Source organism: Fusarium tjaetaba (genome assembly GCF_013396195.1).
Source record: "Fusarium tjaetaba strain NRRL 66243 chromosome Unknown NRRL66243_c0000224, whole genome shotgun sequence".
NCBI classification, from domain to species: domain Eukaryota; kingdom Fungi; phylum Ascomycota; class Sordariomycetes; order Hypocreales; family Nectriaceae; genus Fusarium; species Fusarium tjaetaba.
In genome coordinates, this window is record NW_023501420.1 from 13,255 (window position 1) to 35,594 (window position 22,340).

Consider the following 22,340-nt stretch of genomic DNA (forward strand, 5'->3'; position numbering starts at 1 on the left):
CAAAAGTCTCAAATCATGAATCTCTCCCACATCCGACCGCTGCTGAACAGTACTATTCGCCATTCAAGTATGCTCGCCAAGATACCGATGGACCTTGCAAGTTGTCGTCCCTCCACCCCTTCGCATCCCACGAGTCCAGTTGACACAGATGTCTCATCGTTGGACGGCCATGCGGGCAGTTCCATGGCTTGTCTAACTCTGCCATATGCCGCACAAGTGTCTCCATTTGCCCATGCGTCAAAGCCTTCCCAATCATGACGCTACTGCGACATGCCCTCGATGCAAACATCTTCCTCACTTTGGAGGGGCGGGGTATATGTTTCGACTCAGACGATTCTTCACCAAGCAATGCTATGAGTTCTTCAAGGTCAGTGATCGAGAAGGTCACCTCGCGACTCATGGGGAGTGCCAGCACTTCACACCTTGAGCCCACGGGTTCGTCTCCAGTCATGTCGACATGGACCTTGAACCCATTAGCCTCAATGGCAGGGATATTTTGTAACACAATTTCTTCTTCCAGTGCTGTCAGCTCTAGCCTTTTCGGGTGGACTAGTCGTTGAGATTGTACTGTCTGAATCTCTTGCAACCTCTCAAAGTTAAATTTCTCGTCTGTCGCGTGTTGGTCAATGATAAACAACTCGTCCTTCTCAGCTACCTCCAGGTCTTCCTCTAACCTGGTGCTCACGGGGCGTGTTGCGATGATGAAACCCATGTTAAATTGCCCGGCTATTTTCATTTTGAGAAAGTCCTTGCGAGCTATAGTAAGTGACAATTTCTCTTCCGCATTGGCTGCCGCAAGATCTGTCACTTCATCATCGACAGTCGTACAATCTTGAATTGGACTAAAGCTGTTCCTCCATGATTCCAAACCCAGCTTTATGAGACTTTCGTCCGTTCGTAGGTGTTGTAGTAGCTGGGCTGTGGACTCTTTCTTCCGTACACTAGACTTGAGAGATTGAGTCTTATGATCTGTTGTGGCAGGTTCCCCCTCAAATGTGAAGGGTGTAATATCAGACAAGTCTTTTGTTTCCGTCTGTTTGCCAGGTCTATCGCTTCCATCAAGTGGTATAGCTGACTCACTGACAGCTTCCCCGTCCTTGTTCGCGTTAGATGTATCACTGTCGCTGTTTGTGTCTGTGCCTTCAGAGTCGGAGATCTCATCACCCCCGTCACCCTCGCCCGCTTGCTCCTTACGAGAAGATATCTTCCTGTCTGTCGCGCCGCTTCCAGCTGCGTATATCTGTGTCAGGCGGCGTCCGAAAGAGGGCTTTGGATCGTCAACCTCCATTTCGTCCTCAGAAACAGCCACATTATTCGCATGACTATCAAGGATAATCGCAGCATCCTGTATGATCTCATCACCAATGACTATCGTAGCGGCATCAGATCTTGTCTTTTCCCGCGGCGTTTTTGACGGGCTAGTGTGTGAGCTCCCGCGTTGTCCACGCCTCATTGGTTTCGTGGCAGGAATTTGGGGCTCAGTCTCAGACAATTCTGATGACTTCCTCTTGGTGGGAGAAGTGTCAGTCTTCGTAACACTGTTTACCCTCAGTCGCTTGTTGAAATCGCGCACAGGAAGTGGCTTTCCGGCATCATTTTCATCGCTGTCAGAAGACAGCGAGGAATTCCCGATGGAGAGGCCTGGCTCTTCTCGCCTCGTGGAAGGACGTACGGAAGGACTTTGATTCTGTGCGAAAGTTGACCCTGTGGTGCCTCGGACTTTTGGCCGCGACGTTGATCCCCTTTCTACCCATCCACTGATCAGATTTTGACTACTCATGTTTTTCTCTAATGATTTTGACCCGCCAACCCTCCTTACGGCACCAAGTGGCACCTTGGCAATGGGACTGCTTTCGTCACTGTCTTCATCTGATTCGACTTCAGGCTGGGAATCATCCAGGGGCTTCTGGGGAGTGATCGATAATGGTTTGAAGGGAGTGTGAGTAGTTGACTGCTGCTCATTGCGATTCTTAAAAGGCAAAAGCTGAGAGGTCGGGACTGAGTAATCTTGCGAATCGAAAAGGGCTGCCAGGGAAGTGCGTAGGTTATCAAGCAGTTGGTTTTGGTCATGTAACAATATACTCCTCTTGTCTGGACTGACATTGACGTCGTACATGTGGGTATCGAGCTGAATATCCGCTAGAATAAAAGGAGCTTGTGAGCTGTTGTAAGCCTTGTACACCTCGTTAAATGCCTTTGCGAATTGAGGCAAGCCACATGGCCTCCCGTTCACAAAGAACATCTGGCGATCTGGAGTTTGGCGTCCATCACCATTAGAAGGCCGGGAAACATGTCCCACGATACGGACATCCCTAGAGCTTGATTTATGGGTTTGGTCAATTTGCAAAGTTGGACCACCTGTGGAAGGATGCATTTCCAGAGTCAAATCGAGGGGCACAAGGACCGTCATCGTCCTTGCACCAAAGATATTGATGATGTTTTCTCTTGTAGTCGGATTACCCTTGGTCGAAAATAGGTGAATTCTTTTCCCCTTGGTCGGTTGCTGAGACACGGAGAATTTGAGATTGGTTTGAATACAAGCGTATTGTCCAAGGAGCGCGATGACCTTATTCCACTCTCGCTTTATGTTTCGCTCGAGCTCACGCCGACGAACAGGCAGGTTGTGGAAGAGACGCTCAACTGAAACGGTTGTGCCTTTTGACGATGCAACAACTGCAGTTCCTTTGAGGGCTCCTGATGGCTCGAAGCTGAGCTTGGTCCCCTTAGGAGCTTCGCCCTGCTGGCAAGTCGTGATGCTCACAATTGACAAAGCACATAATGAGGCTAATGCCTCACCCCGGAAACCAAATGTCTCTAACGTAGCTATATCCGAGTATGAAGAGAGCTTCGACGTATGGTGCTTGAGAGCCACTGATGGATAGTTGGCAGGGGCGATACCAAACCCATTGTCAGCCACCTCGATGAGATCAAGTCCTTGGTTTTTGAAACGAACATCTGTGGGAAGCTCAGTCAGGATACTCCATTCATTGCTGCCGACGGATTGTTCAATCGGAACGATCGGGTGCCTACCTATGCTTGTTGCCCCAGCATCGACGCTGTTCTCAACCAGTTCCTTCACAACTGAGCAAAGGTCGACTATAACCTGGCCGGACTGGATCTGATGAACCTGAGAAAGTTAGCATAGTGATAAGGGCTATTGTGAATATGTCATGTACCGTGCGTCCATCGATCTGTTTTATAGTTGCCATGTGGGCCTCTTCATACAGAGAGGTTCACGCAGGACCTCGCACACGATACCAACAACGCAGCCAAGGGTGATAAGACCTCAATGCGATTATGATTGCGGCACCATTTGAAGGTTGTGAAAAACCCGTCGCCTTAATTTCTCTTGTAGACGTGTAGATAAAAATCGAAATCAGACCCAAGTACTCATCTGGTCCATCTATCTTTCATCATGACGGGAGGTGCCATAACATGCATGAATACAAATTGGATGAAGCTCTTACATGGATGGGGGACCCACCCGACCGCTCACGGAAAGATACTCCCTCATTTATCGCATATTCCTATAACGGGCGGGTCGCCAATCCCATCAATATCTCAGGTAAGGTAGGTGCCTACCAGCTACCTATTGATAGGTGCCTACCAGCTACCTATTGATAGGTACCTACCTAGCTACGTTACCTAGGAAGGTAGATGCACTCGACCAGATGATTTTGCGTCAGACGGAAGCTTCGACCTATGAGATTTCTCTTTCGTCATGTGCCTGCATAGAGAGGGTGACACTGCATTTCCAAAATCCCGCTCCGAGACAGCTTCAGACTGGATCAGGAGCAAAGATACGACATACAGCTATGAATTTGTAGTACTAAATACTGAGTCTCACGCCACCAGAAGGAAGATGAAGGATAGCAATAGGTCATGGGAGACATTGGATGGAGGTCTCCTGGCCTTGGATCCGCCTACGCCAAACATTATCGCTTGAACTACTCCGTACTCCGTACGTCTTGAGGCCTTCGCTTTCGAGAGCAATGACGCAAGAAGGAGATAAGAATTGAGTTCCCAGCCTTCCGACATTGACAGTTATGTAAATCTGTACAGAGTAGGTAGCTTACAAAATATAGGTTGTAGAGCTTTTGAGTCCAGACGGAGAAGGCTTGGCTACGTTACCTTGGGTCCTAGTATAAAAACCACTTAAGTTGCGGCTCCACGGACAAGAACCCGCAAGCACCGATTCTCCGTCCCAGTTTCGATGGGCAAGACATGTCAAGTTTCTAAATTTCCAAGCTTTCTTCCGAGTCCAAGGAAGCTATCACTGGCCAAGACGGAAGACGGGCTTGGTGAGGCACTACTTGCAGCCTAACGCGGGACTAAAGAGGGAGAGGCGTTGGCGGTAGGCTGCGGAGCTAGGGAACTTTGTGAACTGTCGTGCATTTGGAGTGACGCAGTTGGCTCTTATCTTCAAGGCCAAGCAGCCTCTCAGCGCAAAGGGCGGATGAAGCGTCCGTGACGCTACCCGCGTCCATTCATGAGCATTAATCGGAAGGCTGGTCGAGATAATATGGTTTTCGCCCGGCAGACTCGGTAGTAACCAGCTGTGAACATGGTAACTTTAAAACGCGAAGCAGCCGTATCCGTAGATACACTAGCTTGGCTTCACAAATGATCCTTCAGAAAACGTTTGACGAGCCTGTAATTAAATGCCTGCAGAAAATCCCTGCCACGAGGCAGTGAGTGACAGGACGACGAGGTGATTGATGACCAATTCCCTGTCAATTTCCATCATGGCTTCTTGTTGGGGTTTCTCCCGCTAATACAGTAATGGCACAGTTCTCCAAATGTGTGGCGCTTACAAGTAAAAGCCAGCCCCCCATGGAAGAGAAAAAAGGGGACACACAACGTTTTAGTGGTTCCGACTCGGCTAATGAGTGGGAGAAGCCATCGACACATCCAATCTATCCAATTTCCCACCCACATTCATTGGGTTCAGAAGGGACTGGGGAATCGGCATGTGGCATAAGGTAGTTACCTAGTGCTCTGTAGTCTGTACTCACTCACTTACCCACCTGCTTACCTTTTTAACTTATTGTGAGGATTCATCTTGCTTTCGCTCAATTTGTTCGTTCGCTAATAACTCAAAAATTAGCTGCAGCCACTGTCGTTCTCGCGGTTTTTATTTAATTATACGTATTCGTCGTTGCAAAAGCTTGGACGAATATTCGTTCCGTCGCTACCTCGCACTGGATCCATGTTGGAGAGTCTAGAAAGTGGTCAAACCACCACAACCCCCGGTTGCATCTTGTCGCAAACGGGTCTTCTGCTGTTACGAAATCTCCAATCGCGCCTTCACCGACCCTCACTAAAATAAGACCCCTGTTGGGTTTCTCTCGTGGTGCTCTACCTACCGAACCTGTCCGTCCTAGCCAAGCGAATATTGTAAGCGTCGTTGGCTCGTTCGTCCTTGATCTTTAATCTTAGCTTCCACCTCCAACCTCGACCTCGACCTCAACCTTGACCTCAGCCTTGGCCTGGCCTCGTTTTACCGAAGTCGTCCCCGATTAACCTAAAGATCGCCGCGGCCCTCCTCGACACTTGGGCAGTAAACATCTCTCCCTCTATATTCATTTCTCCCTCCCCTCGATTAAGGCTCGCGGCGAGTCTTTACGCGCCTTCTCCATGAAGAGGCGCTCCTCCGGGTCGGCCGACGACGGTGACGAATCCTCCCTCGACTCCGATATTCCCGACCCCGATCCTTTTTCAAAAACGCGCACATCACCCGCACGGGCTCGAAGACCGAGTAGTCTCAATTGGAAGCCCTCCAACGATCGCAATGGCAGAAACGGCCAGCTTCGCGAGGAGCCTCGCCAAACCACCACCTTAAAGCCCACCTCTCTTGCAGCACCATCCACCCCCGATATGGCTCTTGCTAGGACACCGACGCAGTCTCCGTCGCCAAATCGACGCATACCACGTCCGCGGTTCTCCATCGTTGTCTTGCTCACTTCTGCATTGGGTATCGTCATTCTTATCAGTATCCTAAGGTCTCTTGTGACCAGCCAACTCGATCCAAAGGGTTGCCGGATGTCATACATGCGCCCATCATATGTGCGCTTCACAGAGTTTGATACGGAACATACACGTTTTGCAACCAAGTATTCGTTGTATCTGTATCGAGAACAAGGCATAGAGCCACCGGACAAGGTAAGTCGAAGCGTTTTTCGCCCACCATCTCGTTCGTATGGTAACTAAACTCGCACGTCGATAGCTTCTAGGCATCCCTGTATTGTTCATCCCGGGAAACGCAGGCAGCTATAAGCAGGTCCGTCCAATCGCCGCCGAAGCTGCAAATTACTTTCACAATAACCTTCAGCACGATCATGGCGCTCTTGATGCCGGCATCCGGAGTTTAGATTTCTTTACCGTGGATTTCAACGAGGATATCACAGCATTTCATGGCCAGACGCTACTCGACCAAGCCGAATACCTCAATGAAGCTGTTCGCTACATATTGTCGCTTTACTCTGACCCCCAACGCGCAACTCGAGAGGGCCACCTCCCTGATCCGACATCAGTTATCGTTTTGGGGCACTCTATGGGCGGAGTGGTCGCGAGAGCTATGCTTGTTCAGCCTAATTACCAAACGAATTCGATCAACACGATTATCACAATGTCGGCGCCGCATGCTCGCCCCCCTGTCACTTTCGACGGGCAAATAGTTCAAATTTACGATGAGATTAACGATTATTGGCGTCAGGCTTATTCGCAAAAATGGGCAAACAACAACCCTCTGTGGCATGTTACCCTGGTCTCGATCGCCGGTGGTGGGTTAGACACGGTGGTTCCATCAGATTATGCAAGTCTCGAGTCTCTGGTCCCTCCGACACATGGTTTCACTGTCTTCACAACCGGTATACCGACTGTCTGGACAAGTATGGACCACCAGGCTATTCTTTGGTGTGACCAGTTTCGGAAAGTCATCACCAAGACTCTCTATGATATCGTCGATGTTCATCGAGGATCGCAGACCAAGCCGCGGGCTGATCGAATGAAGACTTTCAAGAAGCGATTCTTGACGGGAATGGAACCAACTGTGGAAAAGGACTTGCTACTCAAAGAAGCCACCACTCTTCTGACATTGAGCGACGACTCAAACTCGATTCTTCCAGCAGGACAGCGACTCGTCCTTAGCCAAATCGGGCAGCAGCCGAAACCTCGAGCTCATCTGCTTCCCATCCCACCGCAGGGATCCCCCGAGGTCAAACGATTCACTGTTCTTACGGATGCTGCTTTAGACGAAGCTGGTGAAAATGGCAAGTTGGAAGTCTTGTTTTGCAGCGTATTCCCCTTCCAATCTGGGCAAGCCACATCGCTATATCCATTTCAAATTGATCTCTCGACCGATGATAGCGGCTCGACCAGGCTTGCTTGTAAGAACGCTGCATCGGACCGGATTCTGCTGCCTGCATCCACAGCCTCGTCTAGATATCCGTTCTACCTCGACCGAGAGCGAGAAATTATCCCTTTCTCATACCTTCAATATGATCTCGACCAGCTACCCGATCACCAATTTGTGGCTATTATAGAGAAGTCTGTTTCAAGCACGCGCAGTTTCCTCATCGCAGAGTTCAGCGATCAGTCTGCGTTTTCGAAGAAAGAAGACGCCAGTCTAGCGAAACTACTTTTATCTGGAATCACCGTGGACGTGCCTGCAAACCGGTCTCTGACTACAGAGGTAAACATCGCCTCGTTGCAGTCAGCTCTTCTTGCCTACAAGCTGGAAATAACAAGTCCCCATTGCCAAGCTGAAAATGCCCTCTTCAGCCCCTTGGTCCGACAATATCTTGACCAGCCATACGAGTCCAAGTATTTTGTCAACGCTCAGTCTGTCGATGTCAGTTTGCATGGCGTGGCTCCCTATCTTCCCCCCTCGCTGGGATCTGGGGCTGAAAAGGGGGTTACGTTTCAAGTTTGGACAGATCCTTCATGCGGCTCAAATATTCACCTTCAAATCAAGCCTGATTTCTGGGGTAGCCTCGGCAAGCTCTACATGAGGTACCGGACCGTCTTTGCCGCTTTCCCTATGTTAACGGTTGCTCTCGTTTTGCGCAAGCAGTTCCGCGTTTACGACAGCTCAGGGGTTTTCATCTCATTCTCACAGAGTCTGGATTTGTGTCTCCGTCAATCGATACCGCTACTGCTCGTATCTCTGACGCTCTTATCGATGTCAATGGAAGGAGTTCCAGCTACCTGGTTCGGCAGATGGTGGTGGTACCGAGCGCCTGCTGCGCCCTTATCCACTGACTTTCATCGCCACGACATTCTTATTGGGACAGACGATCCCTTCTTCTGGTTTCTTGTTCCCCTGATTGGTGTCGTTTGCATTGGTGTTTGTGCCATGGTTCACTACATGGCCAAAGCCTTCACGCACATCCTTGGCTTGCTTTCTTGGACTCTAACCCTACTCCCCCTTTCAAGCAGAGCCGAAGATGATGGAGTAGCAAGAGCACCTGCATTCGTCCCGTCAACCCCCAAGAGGCGTATGATCACTACAGCCATTCTTCTGTTCCTGGTCTGGACATTCATTCCCTACCAATTTGCCTACCTGGTGGCGTGCCTGGTGCAGCTTTTCACGGTGATACGAGCTCTTCGTATCAACGAGAATGCCCCTTCAGATGCAAACTCGAATTACTACCACTATGCACACTCTGTCCTGCTTCTAATGCTGTGGATTCTCCCAATCAATCTCCCCATCCTGGCAGTATGGATTCGCAACTTGGCTGTTCATTGGCTGACGCCATTTTCTTCACACCACAATGTTCTTTCAATAATGCCTTTCATCCTTCTCGTGGAGAATCTGACAACAGGCAAGATGGTGCCCCAAGTTGGTAGACTTTTTGGTTATGTAACGAGCCTGCTTCTTTTCGCAACTGCGCTCTACGCCGCCATGTACGGGATCTCTCACGCGTATATGCTTCACTACTTGGTGAACATCATTGCTGCTTGGCTGGTAGTGTTGCATTCTACTAAAGACCCCTTCTCCCTAAGCGGACTCGGCGCGATTTTTGAGAGCAGCCCAACGGAGGAACACAAAAAGTCTAAAGCTTCTTTATGAAGGACTCGATGACCATGATCATCCCGTGGATCATAATGTCTCCTGTTGCGACGCTTTTGTGCGTATCATCACGTAGCATTGCACAAGGCAACAACCATTTGGCGAACCATACACTACCTACTTTGTTTTCTGTTCTCACGAATTACTATTCTTCCTGGTTGGTTTGCAGCGCGGGCTTGCCCGGTAATACCTATTTATTTTGCATGGCTCTGGAATCAACGTCTGCTGAGCATCTGCGGATAGACAGCGTTGTACGCCCTCTCGGCGCCAGGCCACGATATGAGCATTTTTTCGGCGTTTTATGGGTAGATGGCACAATAAAGGGAAAGTTGGCAGAGCCTGGCTTCCTTTGCAGGATGTCAGTCACCTTTGCCCATTTTGGCTTTGGTTCTTGTTTGAACGCTGCCATTCTTAGAAATGGCAGGATGGTGGAATAATTCTAATGTCGAGCCTCGTGTTGATGATTGTGAAACAAGACCTTGGATATGTGAACGAGGCATCATCAATCATGAAACAGTAAACTTTGATTTGCATATAATCTCCAATGAGACTTTCTGCATGATAATGTTCAACTTATGGCCTAATTGTGAAATTGAAACGCTAGTCTATCTTCTCGTCTACCGTCCCAACTGTAATCCCAGGTTCAGGAGAGTAATCCTTCATAAACGCCGTTGAAGCTCCAAGTACAATATAGTGCAATGCCACCGGGATGAGGCAAAAGACACAAACTTAAGCATATGCCACAATTCAGCACTCCTAATCCTCTTCATCGCCCTTGTCCATTGCTCTTAGATATTTGTTATGTCGGTGACGGATCGCCCAAAGAGTGATACCCGTTCCCGCGCAGCAGGAGATGAGGGTGACCCAGTAAGCAGAGCGATAGCATTCGAGTCCAACTGAGCAGAAACGCTCCCCGTCTGATCCAACAACACTATGCTGATCATAGATTTTGCCATAAAAAATATTAAAAATGTTGGACGAAATAACGGGAGCCATGGTCAAGAAGCCCCAGTTCTGGCTTAATCCCCGAACACCAAACATTTCGGCGACAAGAGAAGGAGACACACCGAATAGGAAGCCATAGGCAAGTCCTGATGGGCCCGAGACCAGCCCAAGGAGTTGCGGTTTCTCAATGTTCAATGCGCACACTTGAGCGAAGATGAAGACTGCGCAAGCGACGACAAGACACCAGAGCCTGCTGGCGTGAAGCTTGTTTACCAAAAAGTCCGAACCCACGCCTAAAGCTTTTGGTTAGAACTGGGTAAAGAAGCCGAGGGTTAACATGCGACTCACCACTCAATAGTCTGCCCAAGAAACTACAAATAGAGAGAGTCGATACATGCATTTGTTGCCGATGAACGAGAAATTCGTCAGTGACATTTTTGTCATAGTGTTTCCAAAGAGCCTTGGCGTCGTTGCCGATGTTGCTTGAGACATGGTCAGCTGAGCAATCTGAAAAGCGATGGGAGCTAATCATACTTGATGGTCATGAGACCAACACCAGCCAAAATAGCCATGATGACAAAAAGGTGCCAAAAACTGACACTGCGCACGAGAGCAAGACCCCGGATGTCTACATGATAAGATCCACCGCTATTAATATCGCAATTTCTAAGAGGGGGCTGTCCGGGTCGAGATATCAGGGGGGACGTCTCGCCAACCTCGAGGTCTTCGGGGTTCTCGGGGGTGACCACAAGGCCAAATTCAGGCGCAAATGATATTCCAGGAGAGCCCGTCGGATCTGGGGCGTCAGCGGGGGCGGTTGATGAGGATGCTACAGCGGATGCGTGAGAGCTCGTAATTGTGTTGGTGCTGGTGTTGGTGCTGGTGTGGGTGCTATTACTACTGGAATTAGTCAACATACCGGGTTCGTCCTCCGCCCGAGACGAGCGGTAGGGCTTTGGTTCGTCGGAGGAGCCTGGTCGGAGTTGTTGGGAGTCGGTAGATGGAAGACTTGGGGTTTCGTCCGAAGCAGGTACAGCCTCGTACTCAGCTTGTTCGTGATGGACCTTGAGGAAGAAGAAGCTTCCAAAAGTAAGGCCAAACGTGCCCCAAGCAAGAAGCTCAAGGAAAGCACTGGGATCTCCGGGGAAGAATACAGCGCCAATGAAGGAGAAAAAGAAGGCGCTTAGACCAAAAGCGGCCAGAGGAAAGGCTGTGGCGGTTCCACGATGGTTGGGCCAATTGAGAGCAGACGTCTTGACAGCAGCAGCGAATGCCATACAACCACCTAAGCCGGTCATATAAGAGAAGAGACACATCAACATGACTGATCCTGATCCACGATGGTAGGCTTGATGTAGTGGAAAGTAGCCAAAGAGCATGAATATAGCTCCACCAAGAACAGCAGGCCGAGGACCACGATGGTCAACGAATATACCGATGGGCATTCCCAAGGTGTACATTCCCAGGTTGCCCGCCAGGCCGATCAGGTTACTCTCTGTAGACGACAACTTGAGTCGCTCCGCGAATTGCGGAGCCCAAGCTGAGTAGACATACTATGAGTTGCCGTTAGATACCTCACTCAAGAATGATACAGCTGCTGGAAGGAGACCGACATTGGTACCACAAGCTAGGGACAAGATGGTAGCTGCAACGCTGGCTATAATGCGGGCCTGAAAAAGGCTTTGTTGCTGGTCTTGATGCATCCTGACGACAAGAACAAAATAAACAAGGCCAATTAAATGATAGTCGTCGAGTGACTGAGTATGATCTAAGGTAGATAGTCCGAAGATGAGAGGACGCGCTTCTATGAATTCAAAGTTAACATTTGGCCAGCGAGGATGATGCTGACCCAATTTGCTGGATGCTGGATGATAATGGGAGGACAGAAAGAGAGAGATAGGAAACTCCTGATGTAAGAAGGGGACCCAACGTAGCACACGTGGCTAATGTAGGTGAGTGAGTAAGGAAGGATAAGGCAGGAAGGAATATTTCGGATATTGATAAGGTCATGAACAAATGAATTAGTTAGGGGAGACGAATACTATGGAGCATCTCGTCGTAGTCGGGACGGGAGTGGAGGGAGGTTGATTGATTTATTGATCAATGATAACAGGGAGTCAGGGACGAACAATGTACAGTACTGTATGTACAACTGAACGCGGAGAAGATCCCGAGACTAGCCCTTGTGAGTAATTATGCATGATACTGCCAGGGCCGGATGCCGGGGAGAGCACAGCCACATTCTCGATTATCAAGCCACTCCGTTCTTCGGCTTTCCCTGACGACGTAATCTCACGTGGACACTCTTGATTGTAGCCTCATGCACCCTGCCATCTCCATCATCGTCCACAGGCTCCCTAGACAGATCAGGCACTGTTCCAAAAGGTGATTCACAACACCGATTCTGCTCTCTATACTTTGCTTCATCTCTCACGAAACCTTTGTTTACCAAGAATCCACCAACCCCGACTTCAACTAGACGCCAACAAGCTCGTCGCGCGCCGTCGCAATGGGTGCCCTCTTGTCTTTGCCGCTTCTGGCGGTGCCCAGCATTGGTACCGTATGTTGCCTATCCTTTCCGATCCTCCTCTCCTGCGATCGCTAATAATCTCATCAGATTGCTTCCTTTGCTGCCAGCTGTTGCGGCGCTGCGACCTGTTCTATGGTCTGCAGCGCCTGCGGCAAATGCGGCAATAGTATCGCAACCCGTATCGCATACGCTCTCCTCCTCCTCGTCAACTCGATCATCGCATGGATAATGCTCACGCCTTGGGCTATCAAGAAGCTCCAGAAGCTTACCCTCGACTACGTTACGATTAATTGTCCGACTGGTGAATGCCATGGCTGGTTCGCGGTTCATCGAATTAATTTTGCGCTCGGTCTCTTCCATCTCATCCTTGCTGGCTTGCTCTTTGGTGTCGCAACTTCAAAAAATCCCCGTGCTGCTATTCAGAACGGCTACTGGGGCCCCAAGGTCATTGCATGGCTTGCCTTTGTTGTCCTCTCCTTTTTGATTCCGGACAGTTTCTTCTTGTTTTGGGGCAATTACATTGCTTTTGCCGCAGCCATGCTGTTCCTTTTACTCGGACTCATCTTGCTTGTTGACCTAGCTCACAACTGGGCCGAGTATTGCTTGGCTCAGATCGAGGATACTGACTCAAGAGTTTGGCGATTTGTTCTGATTGGCTCTACTTTGGGCATGTATATCGGTTCGCTTGCCATGACTATTGTGCAGTACATATTCTTTGCTCGTGGTTCATGTTCTATGAACCAGGCCGTGATCACCATCAACCTGATTCTATGGCTCGGAATATCGGTCATTTCCGTCAACCCTACTGTTCAGGAGTTCAATCCCAAGGCGGGACTTGCTCAAGCTGCTATGGTTGCCGTCTACTGTACATACTTGACTATGTCAGCTGTGTCAATGGAGCCGAACAACGAGTGCAACCCTCTTATTCAGGGACAGGGAACACGAGCAACCTCTATTGTTATTGGTGCAATCGTCACTCTACTCACCATTGCTTATACTACCACACGAGCCGCAACCCAGAGTCTTGGACTTGGCAACTCGAATGGAGTACAGTTGCCCGACGACGATGAGCACGGACTTGTGACCCAACAGCCCAGTGCTCGTCGGGAAATGCGAGCCGAGGCTTTGCGCCGAGCTGTCGAAGAAGGCAGCCTCCCAGCTGACGCCCTGCTGTCTGATGACGAAAGTGAAGCTGGGGACGCCCCTGCAGGAGATGACGAGCGAAACAGGACCCAGTACAGTTACTCAGTGTTCCACATCATCTTCTTCTTGGCCACTGCCTGGGTGGCTACTCTCCTCACAATGAACTTTGACGAATCCACCAAGGATGGTGACTTTGCGACCGTTGGCCGTACTTACGCTGCAAGCTGGGTCAAGATTGTCAGTGCTTGGGTTTGCTACGGCATGTATGCATGGACTTTGGTGGCGCCTGTTGTCCTTCCCGATCGTTTTGACTTTTCTTGAGCTGTGGTATGCATTTGGCGGAGTTTTAAGGCGAGCGCTTGTACACATTTAGCTTGGCAGACTGTGTTTAAGTTGTGTTGTTTCTTATATGAATAAAGAATCATTGTACACAGGATCCAATATGAGTCGTGAGCATGTTTCGGAGCGTAACACTCTGCCTGGTGCCTATTCAGCTGATGGCCGAAATGCGCGTATTCCTTCACCGGTGAGCCACGTAGGAACGAATCCCAGACATCTCAATGCATGTCTCGGGGAACAGCCGTCAACTGACAGATGCAATGAGACATAGTAGACAGGTAAACAGGACTTACCTCGAATCAAGAGTGAGCTACGGAGATTAGATACCAAAAAGACCATCACTTCATCTGATTACATCCACCTCCACAGTCGTGTAACACTGAACAAGGGGGCAGGAGAGTTCGACGAGCAGAATCAAGCTTGCCCTGGCACGTGGATGAGTCTAGATCACTGATAAAGAAAACCCGAAACTTGACCTGTATGGCTATCGAGGCGATGTTGGTGTTGTGCTCCACCAGAGTAGGCACCAGGGGGTACTCCGTAGTCTCAGGGCAATACTATATTATGTGGCATACCTCACAGTGCTTCGATGAGGCTATCGCGAGATTAAGAAAATGATGGGGAGTTCTCAACTTTTGTTTCAAGGATATGGATATTGTGCGGCCGGAAAATGATGTTTGGTGTTGCATTGCCAGTTTAACAACAGCCATTTAACTCCTGGTTAGTGTGATTAAAAGTGTTTTGATATCTCTTCACTCTTCACTCTTTTCTCATTAACTCCCAAAAATCACACCAAGGGCTATCAACTCCCGACTCTGACCGGCAAGTACTCCGTGCGACCGCCGTCACCTGTACCACCCTATATCTATACGGCTTTGGTCTGATTTCCCCGGGGCACATCTCGTTACACCAACGTGACCAGGCCCGTGACGAGGTGCGTGATGGGCGTTGAATATGAGATGTGATGGAATGTCCTTCTCCTGAGGATGCGCCGTCATACCCCAAGCAGCATGAGCGCGATCTTCAGGTCGAAAATCTCGCGTAGCTTCGCCAACCAGATGCGGGCGGCTTGATGAGATATCATTGCCGAGACTATCATGATGACGGTGATGAACTGAGAGGCTGGTGGCGAGGACGTGCTGTAAGTAGCTGAGATCGAAGCTCAGCCTGAGAAGCCCTTAGGGATATCGCTTGTCCAAGTATAATAGACACCCAAGTGTATGCTCGGGAATGGACGACAGTGTCTCTGACCCCTGAAGTAGCAACACCCTTGGCCAAAACCAAAACTCACCAACAGCAACAGCAACAGCAACAGCAACAGCAATAGGAGGAACTCGATGCCACATAAAGTCGAGACAAGCGGGAGAGAAGCGACAAGGTCGGGTCTTTTCTTCACGCTCCAAGAGCTGTACTGACCATGATTACCAGCACGCTTAAAAGAGATGGCCTAGTCATATCGACCCAGGACATTCATCCAAAGCGTGGGAAGAAAGACAAAAGAGGTGGTCATATGTTCGCGTCCTGGATCAACGAGACAAGTCGAGAACGCTTAAGCATCAGCGAGATTCTGATACAGCAGACGGGTATGTTTGGATCTTGAATCTTTCGTATTTCTCGATCTGTCTCAAACCTATGGCAGGTTCCCGAAGCAAATAAATCTTAACTCCATTATTCATCCCTGCCAACGCCAGCTCGAGATGATAATACAGGCCCTGTCTTTTCCTTTACTTTTTTATTGATGTGAATGCCGATGAGGCGGTATATGGCGGCGAACTTCTCCTTACCACCACTCCGTCAATGGCCGAGAACCGTGACAAGTCCGGTAGAGAAACGTTAATCAACGGACTATCAACTTCGCTTGCAAAAATCAAAATGTTCCTCGAGACTCAATTGCATTGGCCCGGCCTATTCTGTCGTGACCTTCTTTCGCGATGCTTTCGTAGCTCATTGAATGACGAGGGGGGTTTCTCCAAGCTCCTTGGCTGCGCCAGCAGCGTGAAAACCATCCAAAGTCACAGTCACAGCCCCAGCCTGAACCAGCTATATAGATGTTAGCTTTGCCCAATATCGCAAGGATCGCTACTTACAGCGCGAGAAAGATCCTCAATCAGGTCATTCGGGTCCTCGATACCAACGCACAGTCTGATGATATCTTCAGGCATTTGTCGTTCCGCTCGAGTCTTGGCGTCGATGCTGGCATGGCTCATCTGGCAGGGCATGCTGATCAAACTGTTGACACAGCCAAAACTGACGCTGATGGCCCAGAGACGGGCTGTCTCAACAATACGCTCAGAAACGGCCGGATCACCAGTCTCAAACGAGAGCACCGCGCCAGCACCGCGAGCCATAGACCAATGCAGATCGTATTGAGGGTGGGATTTAAGTCCAGGGTATCGAACACGGAAGCCACGGGACTCGAGAAACTCTGCAATGGCTTGAGCGTTGGCTTGCTGTTTCTCCATTCGAATCGCCAAGGTCTTAACACCTCGCATGAGCAGGAAAGAGTCATTTGGTGATAGACCGCAGCCCGTGGAGTTAATGACAAAGAATAGCTTGTCTCCGATGTGAGTGTCGTTCATGGCAATAACACCAGCCATGATATCGTGGTGACCAGACAGGTACTTGGTTCCAGACTCATACACAATGTCGCAACCCACATCAAGAGGGTTGAACAGCATGGGAGAAAGCATGGTATTATCAACGACAACGAGCGCCTTGGGGTTGACTTCATGTGCCAAACGAGCGATAGATGGAATGTCCACCACCTTAATCAGAGGATTGGTGGGGGTCTCTAACAAAACCATGGCGGTCTTCTCCGAGAGGCGTGCCCGCACGCTATCAACGGTTGTTGTGTCGACATGGTGAACAATGATGCCTTGGTTGGCAGCTAGGTAAGTCAGCAGACGGTGGCTGCCACCATAGAGATCATCGCCGGTGATAACCTCATCGCCGGGTCGGAGTAGACGAGTAATGACATCGAGAGCACCCATTCCGGAGCTGATAGCCAGCGCTCGCTGAGCGTTCATAATCTTTGCAAGGTGTCGCTCGAGGTGCGTTCTGGTGGGGTTTCCAGAGCGCGTGTAGTCATATTCTTGCTGGCCACCGCTGGCAGATGTCTGCTTGAAAGTGGCAGACTGGTAGATGGGAACGCTGGAGGCGCCATATTGGTCCTTGCTATCTGTGTATACAAGTTCTGTGGCAAGGGCATAGCGTTTGCGACCATTGCGAGGGCTTGACGGAGCGGGAGACGGAGGGAGATCATGTCCCTCGTTGTCAATTCGCTTGAGAGGATTGGCTGACTTGCCAGAGTCAGTGGGCGAAGGGGCTGACATTCTCGATAAATTTAATCGCAGCGTATGTGTCGAAGTCGAGTCGTATATAGAATGTGATGAATGGCGGGGAGAATGGTTCTAGGTACCTAGGTCGGAGGAGGGGCGGGCGCTAGAGAGAAATCGCAACGGAGTTTATGCGACAAAAGCGAAACTCAAATACAATTGAAGAATGATGGAAGAGAGGGAGGAATTGGAGTTTCCAGAGGGGAGAGGTGAAGGCTTGCCGAGTCAGAGAAGGGTCGCTCGGGAGTCGGGGAGTCATTCCCGCTGTCGGCGGTCTGGTGAAGATGGTCTACAAACTCAAACTCATTGTTTGGGCTGGATGAACTAGGTAGTTACGCAATGGGAGTGCCTTGCTCTGTACAAGGGCATCTGCGGCGCCAATTACAGGGGATCTCGCACCATCTTTCAGTGACCCTAGGGCTCTATAGTTCTGCTCGCATCCCACTGTGACGGTTTGGGTCCCGCCCACCGCTATTCTTCTGGGTCATCCGACCGATTAACGGAGGAGCAATTGATGCTGAGATACCTGCTGAATGCCGGCTGCCGGTAATCAGGACAAGGTATATTGCTATCGAATCCCCAGAAACCCATAGTGGGGTATCCCAAATGACGTGATCAGACACTATCATGGCCCATTGCGTGCTGTGCGTCCCTGGTTAGTGAAATGCACTGTACGGGAACTCCGGAGAACGGAACCGGGGCCCGACTTGAGCAGCTTGATCGTATCTTCAGCCCTGGCGGATATTTTCAGTTTGTGGGGGAAATAGGAACAGTGCGATTGGTACGGTATAGTCGATGGTAAGCCTGAAGCAGACATCGTGATGTTGCTGATTGGGCAATGACTGGTGAGGTGCTGGCCAGGGTTGAGTGTTTCTATTCAACATTATCGGCCGTTGTTGGCCCGGATCGTTTGCTAGGTAATCATCATGCTAGTCCTGCTCCTCCGCAATCAAGTCCTCGACACCGCTGGACCGTCGCTTTGGTTGCAATTTGATCTGTCCTCCTTCGCGGCCGAGGAAGTCATCTGATCTAATGCCACGGAATTGCCTGGGATCCACGGACGACATCGCGTGCCCACTCTCACGATGCTGCCGCATGTATTCTCGCACGGGCACCATTGCTGCATCTCGGCAGGCCTCCTTGATGTCACTACCAGAGAGCCCAGCAGTAATCCTTGCCACGTAATCGATATTGAAGTGCTCAGGATCCGTCTTGGTATCTTGCAAGATGAGCTGTAAAATCCGACGTCGCTGCTCTGTTCCTGGTAGCGTGACAGGGAATTTCTTTGGCATACGGCGAAGTATGGCCTCGTCAATATCATTGATACGGTTGGTCGCACCAAGAACCATGATTCGAGCAGGCATCCCTGAAGAATTCGAGGATGTCAAGCCATCCCATAGAGTCATGAACCTATATTTTGTCAGTGGCAGTTACTTAAACGTGACTGTTGTAGAATTACTCGGCCTTGACCATGCCGCTGGCCTCATGCTCGCCACTTCTACGAGTACCGAGGACAGCGTCGATTTCGTCAATAAAAATGATAGCAGGCTGCATCTTTCGGGCCAAGGAGAAAACAGCGCGGACAATCTTGTTCGAGTCTCCATACCATTTCTCTGTTAAAGTCGAGATATGTAAGTTGATAAAAGAAGCACCACTCTCATGAGCAACAGCCTTAGCGAGCATTGTCTTTCCACAGCCCGGAGGACCGTATAGAAGAACACCAGAGGGGGCAGAGAGTAGAGGCGCGGCGTGAGAGTAAAGGTGAGGCATCGTTAAAGGGTATATGATCGACTCTTTCAGTTCTTCGATAATCGTATCCAGGCCGCCGATGTCTGCAATCGTTAGCGAATTACGGAAAGGCATAAGGCCTCAACCTGCAAGCTCACTCACCGTCAAACCCAACAGAGATATCCTCAGGAGGGACCATTTCGAGTGCAACCAGGTTTTCGTATTCATTCAAGACCAGATCCTCCGGTCGTGGCCCCGTTCTCGAATCGCTATCATCTCCATAATCAAGCCCGTCTTTCTTGTGTCGATTTAACCGCTCAAGATGCGCTTTAGCTTGGCGTCTTGCTTGTTCGTGCTTTTCTTTATCGGGGTCGGCAATGTTGCTCAAGATAGGGTTGAGGAAATTTCGAGCCACATATAGGCCAGCCGTCATCTAACAGGCTTCTGTGAGCACAATGCCCTCGCATTCAACAGCGGATTGAGAAATATTGCACTTACCATGCCCGCAAAGAGCAATATGTCCATGGCGACATCGCCGAGCTTACGTCGTTCCCCCATGCCGAGGACCCAGCGCAGCCAAGGGGCTGACTCGGATGGCATGAGATAACAAGGAGAGCAGATGGCAAGAGGGCGATGACTGCCACACGATAATCAAGTCGCAATTGGTGGTAGATATTCCAGCTCAACAGAAAAAAAAGCTTTTGCCAGCGTCACCTGGAAAGGCGTTGACAAGTCTAAAGGTCGAAGGCTGAAACTGGGTGTTTGAAGAATAAAATGGAAGATCAATCAGCGCGTTTCGGCAGGAACCTAATGCGCTGGCACATGCCCGCCCGACATCCCGTTGTTAGCGGTAAGTGGCGGCTAGCGCCAGTTTGAAAGCACGGGCCATAGATCCATGGATGTCCTTGAGCCCATTTGTTTACATGGATGGTGTATCCCAATGAGGATCTCAAGCAAGATCCAAACATTCAACATTGACCTGGGTTTGTCCCCTCCAGCATTCCTATCCCCGCCCATCGCTCGCAATAATTGTCATTGGTCTCCGTGCGATTGCAGCCGCGCATTCTTCAATTCCAACCCTTCAGCTGTCCCTATTTCTCTGGTATTTTTTATCTTGCACTTGCTTCTCTTGCTCGTGCTTTTGCGACACATTCACCCACCATCGCCGACACAAGTAACCATGCCGCCACGCGCGCGCGCGAAGCCCGCAGCGGGCCTTGCTGGACTTGTGGCTTCAGATTCAGAGCCCGACCTGGACATGTTCGATCAATCTGAGCTTCAAGCAGCCGTGCGCACCATGAGCACAACGAAGAAGCCCCGCGGTCGACCACCAGGAACGGCTAGCAAGGTCACTAAAACAGCACCTCGAACGACGCGTCGAAACAGCGCCGATAAGCTCGCACCTGTACCTGAAGGAATTGCGCAACCCGCTACCACGAGCAAAATCAATGGTGGTACCACGAGGGGGGGCCGCAGGACCAAACAGCTTGCCCCGGATGAAACAGTCACATTTGAAGATATAGGAGTTCCTGCAAGTGTTCCTGCGACTGAGACGAAAAAGGGGTTGCGCGGGCGCCCAAAGAAACTGAACGGCGACACCTCGATACTTGCTCCTGAAAGTGCTGTTAAGCGACGTGGTCGACCCCCAAGACAACCAACCACACCCATTGAGGAGATTCCGGAGACGCAAGCAGAAGACGCCATGGAACTTGAAGCCGTACCGGAAGAAGATGAAGATGGCGACTCTGTTGCAGGAACGACTGAGCCCTTGGAGACATGGTCTGGCTATGATACCAGTGACGTCGCATTGCGGAGAAGGCTTGGGGAACTCACCAAGAAGTACGAGGCTCTCGAGATGCGCCATCGGGATCTACGTGAGGTTGGTGTTCGAGAAGCCGAGCGGAATTTCGATCGACTCAAGAAACAAGCTGAAGAGCGAACGGCCGGTAAGTCTCACCCAGGAGCTCCTCTGCGTTGTACATTGTTCTGACTCCCACAGCTGCTACGCAGCTTATATCTGAGCTTAAGGCCGAGCTTGCTGCACAGACTGCTCTGGCGAAGGAGGGTGAAAAGCTTCGAAAGCAACTGGAAGCTAGCGAGGTCAAGGCTGAGAATCTAGAGGGCAACATTGAGACCCTGAACAACTCTTTGTCTGAAGCCGAGGCAGAAATTAAAACTCTTTCAACCAAACTGGCCGCCGTGAGATCGGGAAATGCCAATCCCAGAGTTCCGGGAAGCGCTATCAAAGCCTCGGGCCCAGCCAATCGCACAGCACAGGCGGAGGCTGCACACGCTGCACAAGCCGTTGCACAGGCGAAGGAAAACCTATACGCAGATATGACAGGTTTGATCATGCGTGGTGTAAAGCAAGAAGAAATAGGAGACACGTTCGATTGTATACAAACTGGGCGTAATGGTAGTAAGTTTAATGATCGATGGTCTTGCTCCATACCAATGTATACTGACAATAGCCAGCCCTTCATTTCAAACTCACGGTAGACAACGACGATACTTCAGACAACATCGAGGATGTGCAATTCACATACCAACCGCAGCTCGACGCTGGACGTGACGTCGAGCTGATGGAAATGCTTCCAGACTATCTCACAGAGGAAATTGTCTTCCCGCGGTCTCAAGCACCCAAATTCTACTTGAGGGTCAGCAAATCTTTAGCGGAGGACCTGTCCAGATAGTAGAATATCTTAGTTTTAGTTGTTGGGGTAGGATGTGCCTGTTGTTGGTGATACCCAAGACTTATTTCAGCGTTATGCGTGTACAAACAACTACTCAACGAGGATATGGTTAGTAATGATTCCGGATAGAACATCTGGCTTAGTAGGTACCTTAGGTACGAACAGTATGGATGTATGTGGGTGTATGAGAACCTTGTTGGTAAACAGTTTCTCGGCGCTGTTCGTTTATCAAGGTTACAAGCTTCCAATATCCGTCAAGGTGCGTGAGGTTGGCCATGGACTAGTGATCATAGAATGGTAGACATTTCCAGGACGATTTCCCTCATGGTCGCTTGCGCCTATTAATCTTTCAGAGTTCCCGCCCTTTGGCTGACGGGACCTGATCTGATACCAGGGCTACAGGGCTCGATTTTACATTGACGGGACGGGAGGCTTGGATCCAATGAGACTTTGATGCAGCCAACCACGTGTAAAGCTGAAGGCCATCCAGGGCCAAGTCAGCGGGGTTGTAACTAGCGTATTTCCCCTGCAGATGGGGACCTGCACTAATTTGT

At 50.1% G+C, this 22,340-nt stretch overlaps 7 protein-coding genes across 7 annotated transcripts; 3 read left to right on the forward strand and 4 right to left on the reverse strand.

Annotated features, from left to right (window-relative positions):
• Positions 1 to 52: 52 nt before the first annotated feature.
• Positions 53 to 3,209, reverse strand: FTJAE_9767 (DNA mismatch repair PMS2; the record flags this gene model as incomplete). The annotated part of the gene is made up of 2 exons (XM_037356721.1): positions 53 to 3,127; positions 3,177 to 3,209. The coding sequence occupies 2 exons, from the start codon at positions 3,207 to 3,209 to the stop codon at positions 53 to 55; spliced, it is 3,108 nt and encodes a 1,035-aa protein (XP_037203154.1).
• Positions 3,210 to 5,637: 2,428 nt separating this feature from the next.
• On the forward strand, positions 5,638 to 9,073 carry FTJAE_9768 (sphingosine-1-phosphate lyase; the record flags this gene model as incomplete). Its single annotated transcript, XM_037356722.1, has 2 exons — positions 5,638 to 6,162; positions 6,227 to 9,073. The coding sequence occupies 2 exons, from the start codon at positions 5,638 to 5,640 to the stop codon at positions 9,071 to 9,073; spliced, it is 3,372 nt and encodes a 1,123-aa protein (XP_037203155.1).
• Positions 9,074 to 9,829: 756 nt separating this feature from the next.
• Positions 9,830 to 11,721, reverse strand: FTJAE_9769 (monocarboxylate permease; the record flags this gene model as incomplete). The annotated part of the gene is made up of 4 exons (XM_037356723.1): positions 9,830 to 10,311; positions 10,367 to 10,500; positions 10,553 to 11,571; positions 11,632 to 11,721. 4 exons carry the CDS (start codon positions 11,719 to 11,721, stop codon positions 9,830 to 9,832), a joined length of 1,725 nt encoding a protein of 574 aa, XP_037203156.1.
• An 806-nt stretch (positions 11,722 to 12,527) lies between these two features.
• FTJAE_9770 (TMS1) lies at positions 12,528 to 14,012 on the forward strand (the record flags this gene model as incomplete). Its single annotated transcript, XM_037356725.1, has 2 exons — positions 12,528 to 12,578; positions 12,636 to 14,012. 2 exons carry the CDS (start codon positions 12,528 to 12,530, stop codon positions 14,010 to 14,012), a joined length of 1,428 nt encoding a protein of 475 aa, XP_037203157.1.
• Positions 14,013 to 15,974: 1,962 nt separating this feature from the next.
• On the reverse strand, positions 15,975 to 17,362 carry FTJAE_9771 (cystathionine beta-lyase; the record flags this gene model as incomplete). Its single annotated transcript, XM_037356726.1, has 2 exons — positions 15,975 to 16,070; positions 16,118 to 17,362. The coding sequence occupies 2 exons, from the start codon at positions 17,360 to 17,362 to the stop codon at positions 15,975 to 15,977; spliced, it is 1,341 nt and encodes a 446-aa protein (XP_037203158.1).
• A 932-nt stretch (positions 17,363 to 18,294) lies between these two features.
• FTJAE_9772 (MSP1 AAA ATPase) lies at positions 18,295 to 19,618 on the reverse strand (the record flags this gene model as incomplete). The annotated part of the gene is made up of 4 exons (XM_037356727.1): positions 18,295 to 18,775; positions 18,825 to 19,197; positions 19,256 to 19,526; positions 19,592 to 19,618. The coding sequence occupies 4 exons, from the start codon at positions 19,616 to 19,618 to the stop codon at positions 18,295 to 18,297; spliced, it is 1,152 nt and encodes a 383-aa protein (XP_037203159.1).
• Positions 19,619 to 20,273: 655 nt separating this feature from the next.
• On the forward strand, positions 20,274 to 21,786 carry FTJAE_9773 (chromosome segregation pcs1; the record flags this gene model as incomplete). The annotated part of the gene is made up of 3 exons (XM_037356728.1): positions 20,274 to 21,039; positions 21,093 to 21,512; positions 21,569 to 21,786. 3 exons carry the CDS (start codon positions 20,274 to 20,276, stop codon positions 21,784 to 21,786), a joined length of 1,404 nt encoding a protein of 467 aa, XP_037203160.1.
• Positions 21,787 to 22,340: the final 554 nt, after the last annotated feature.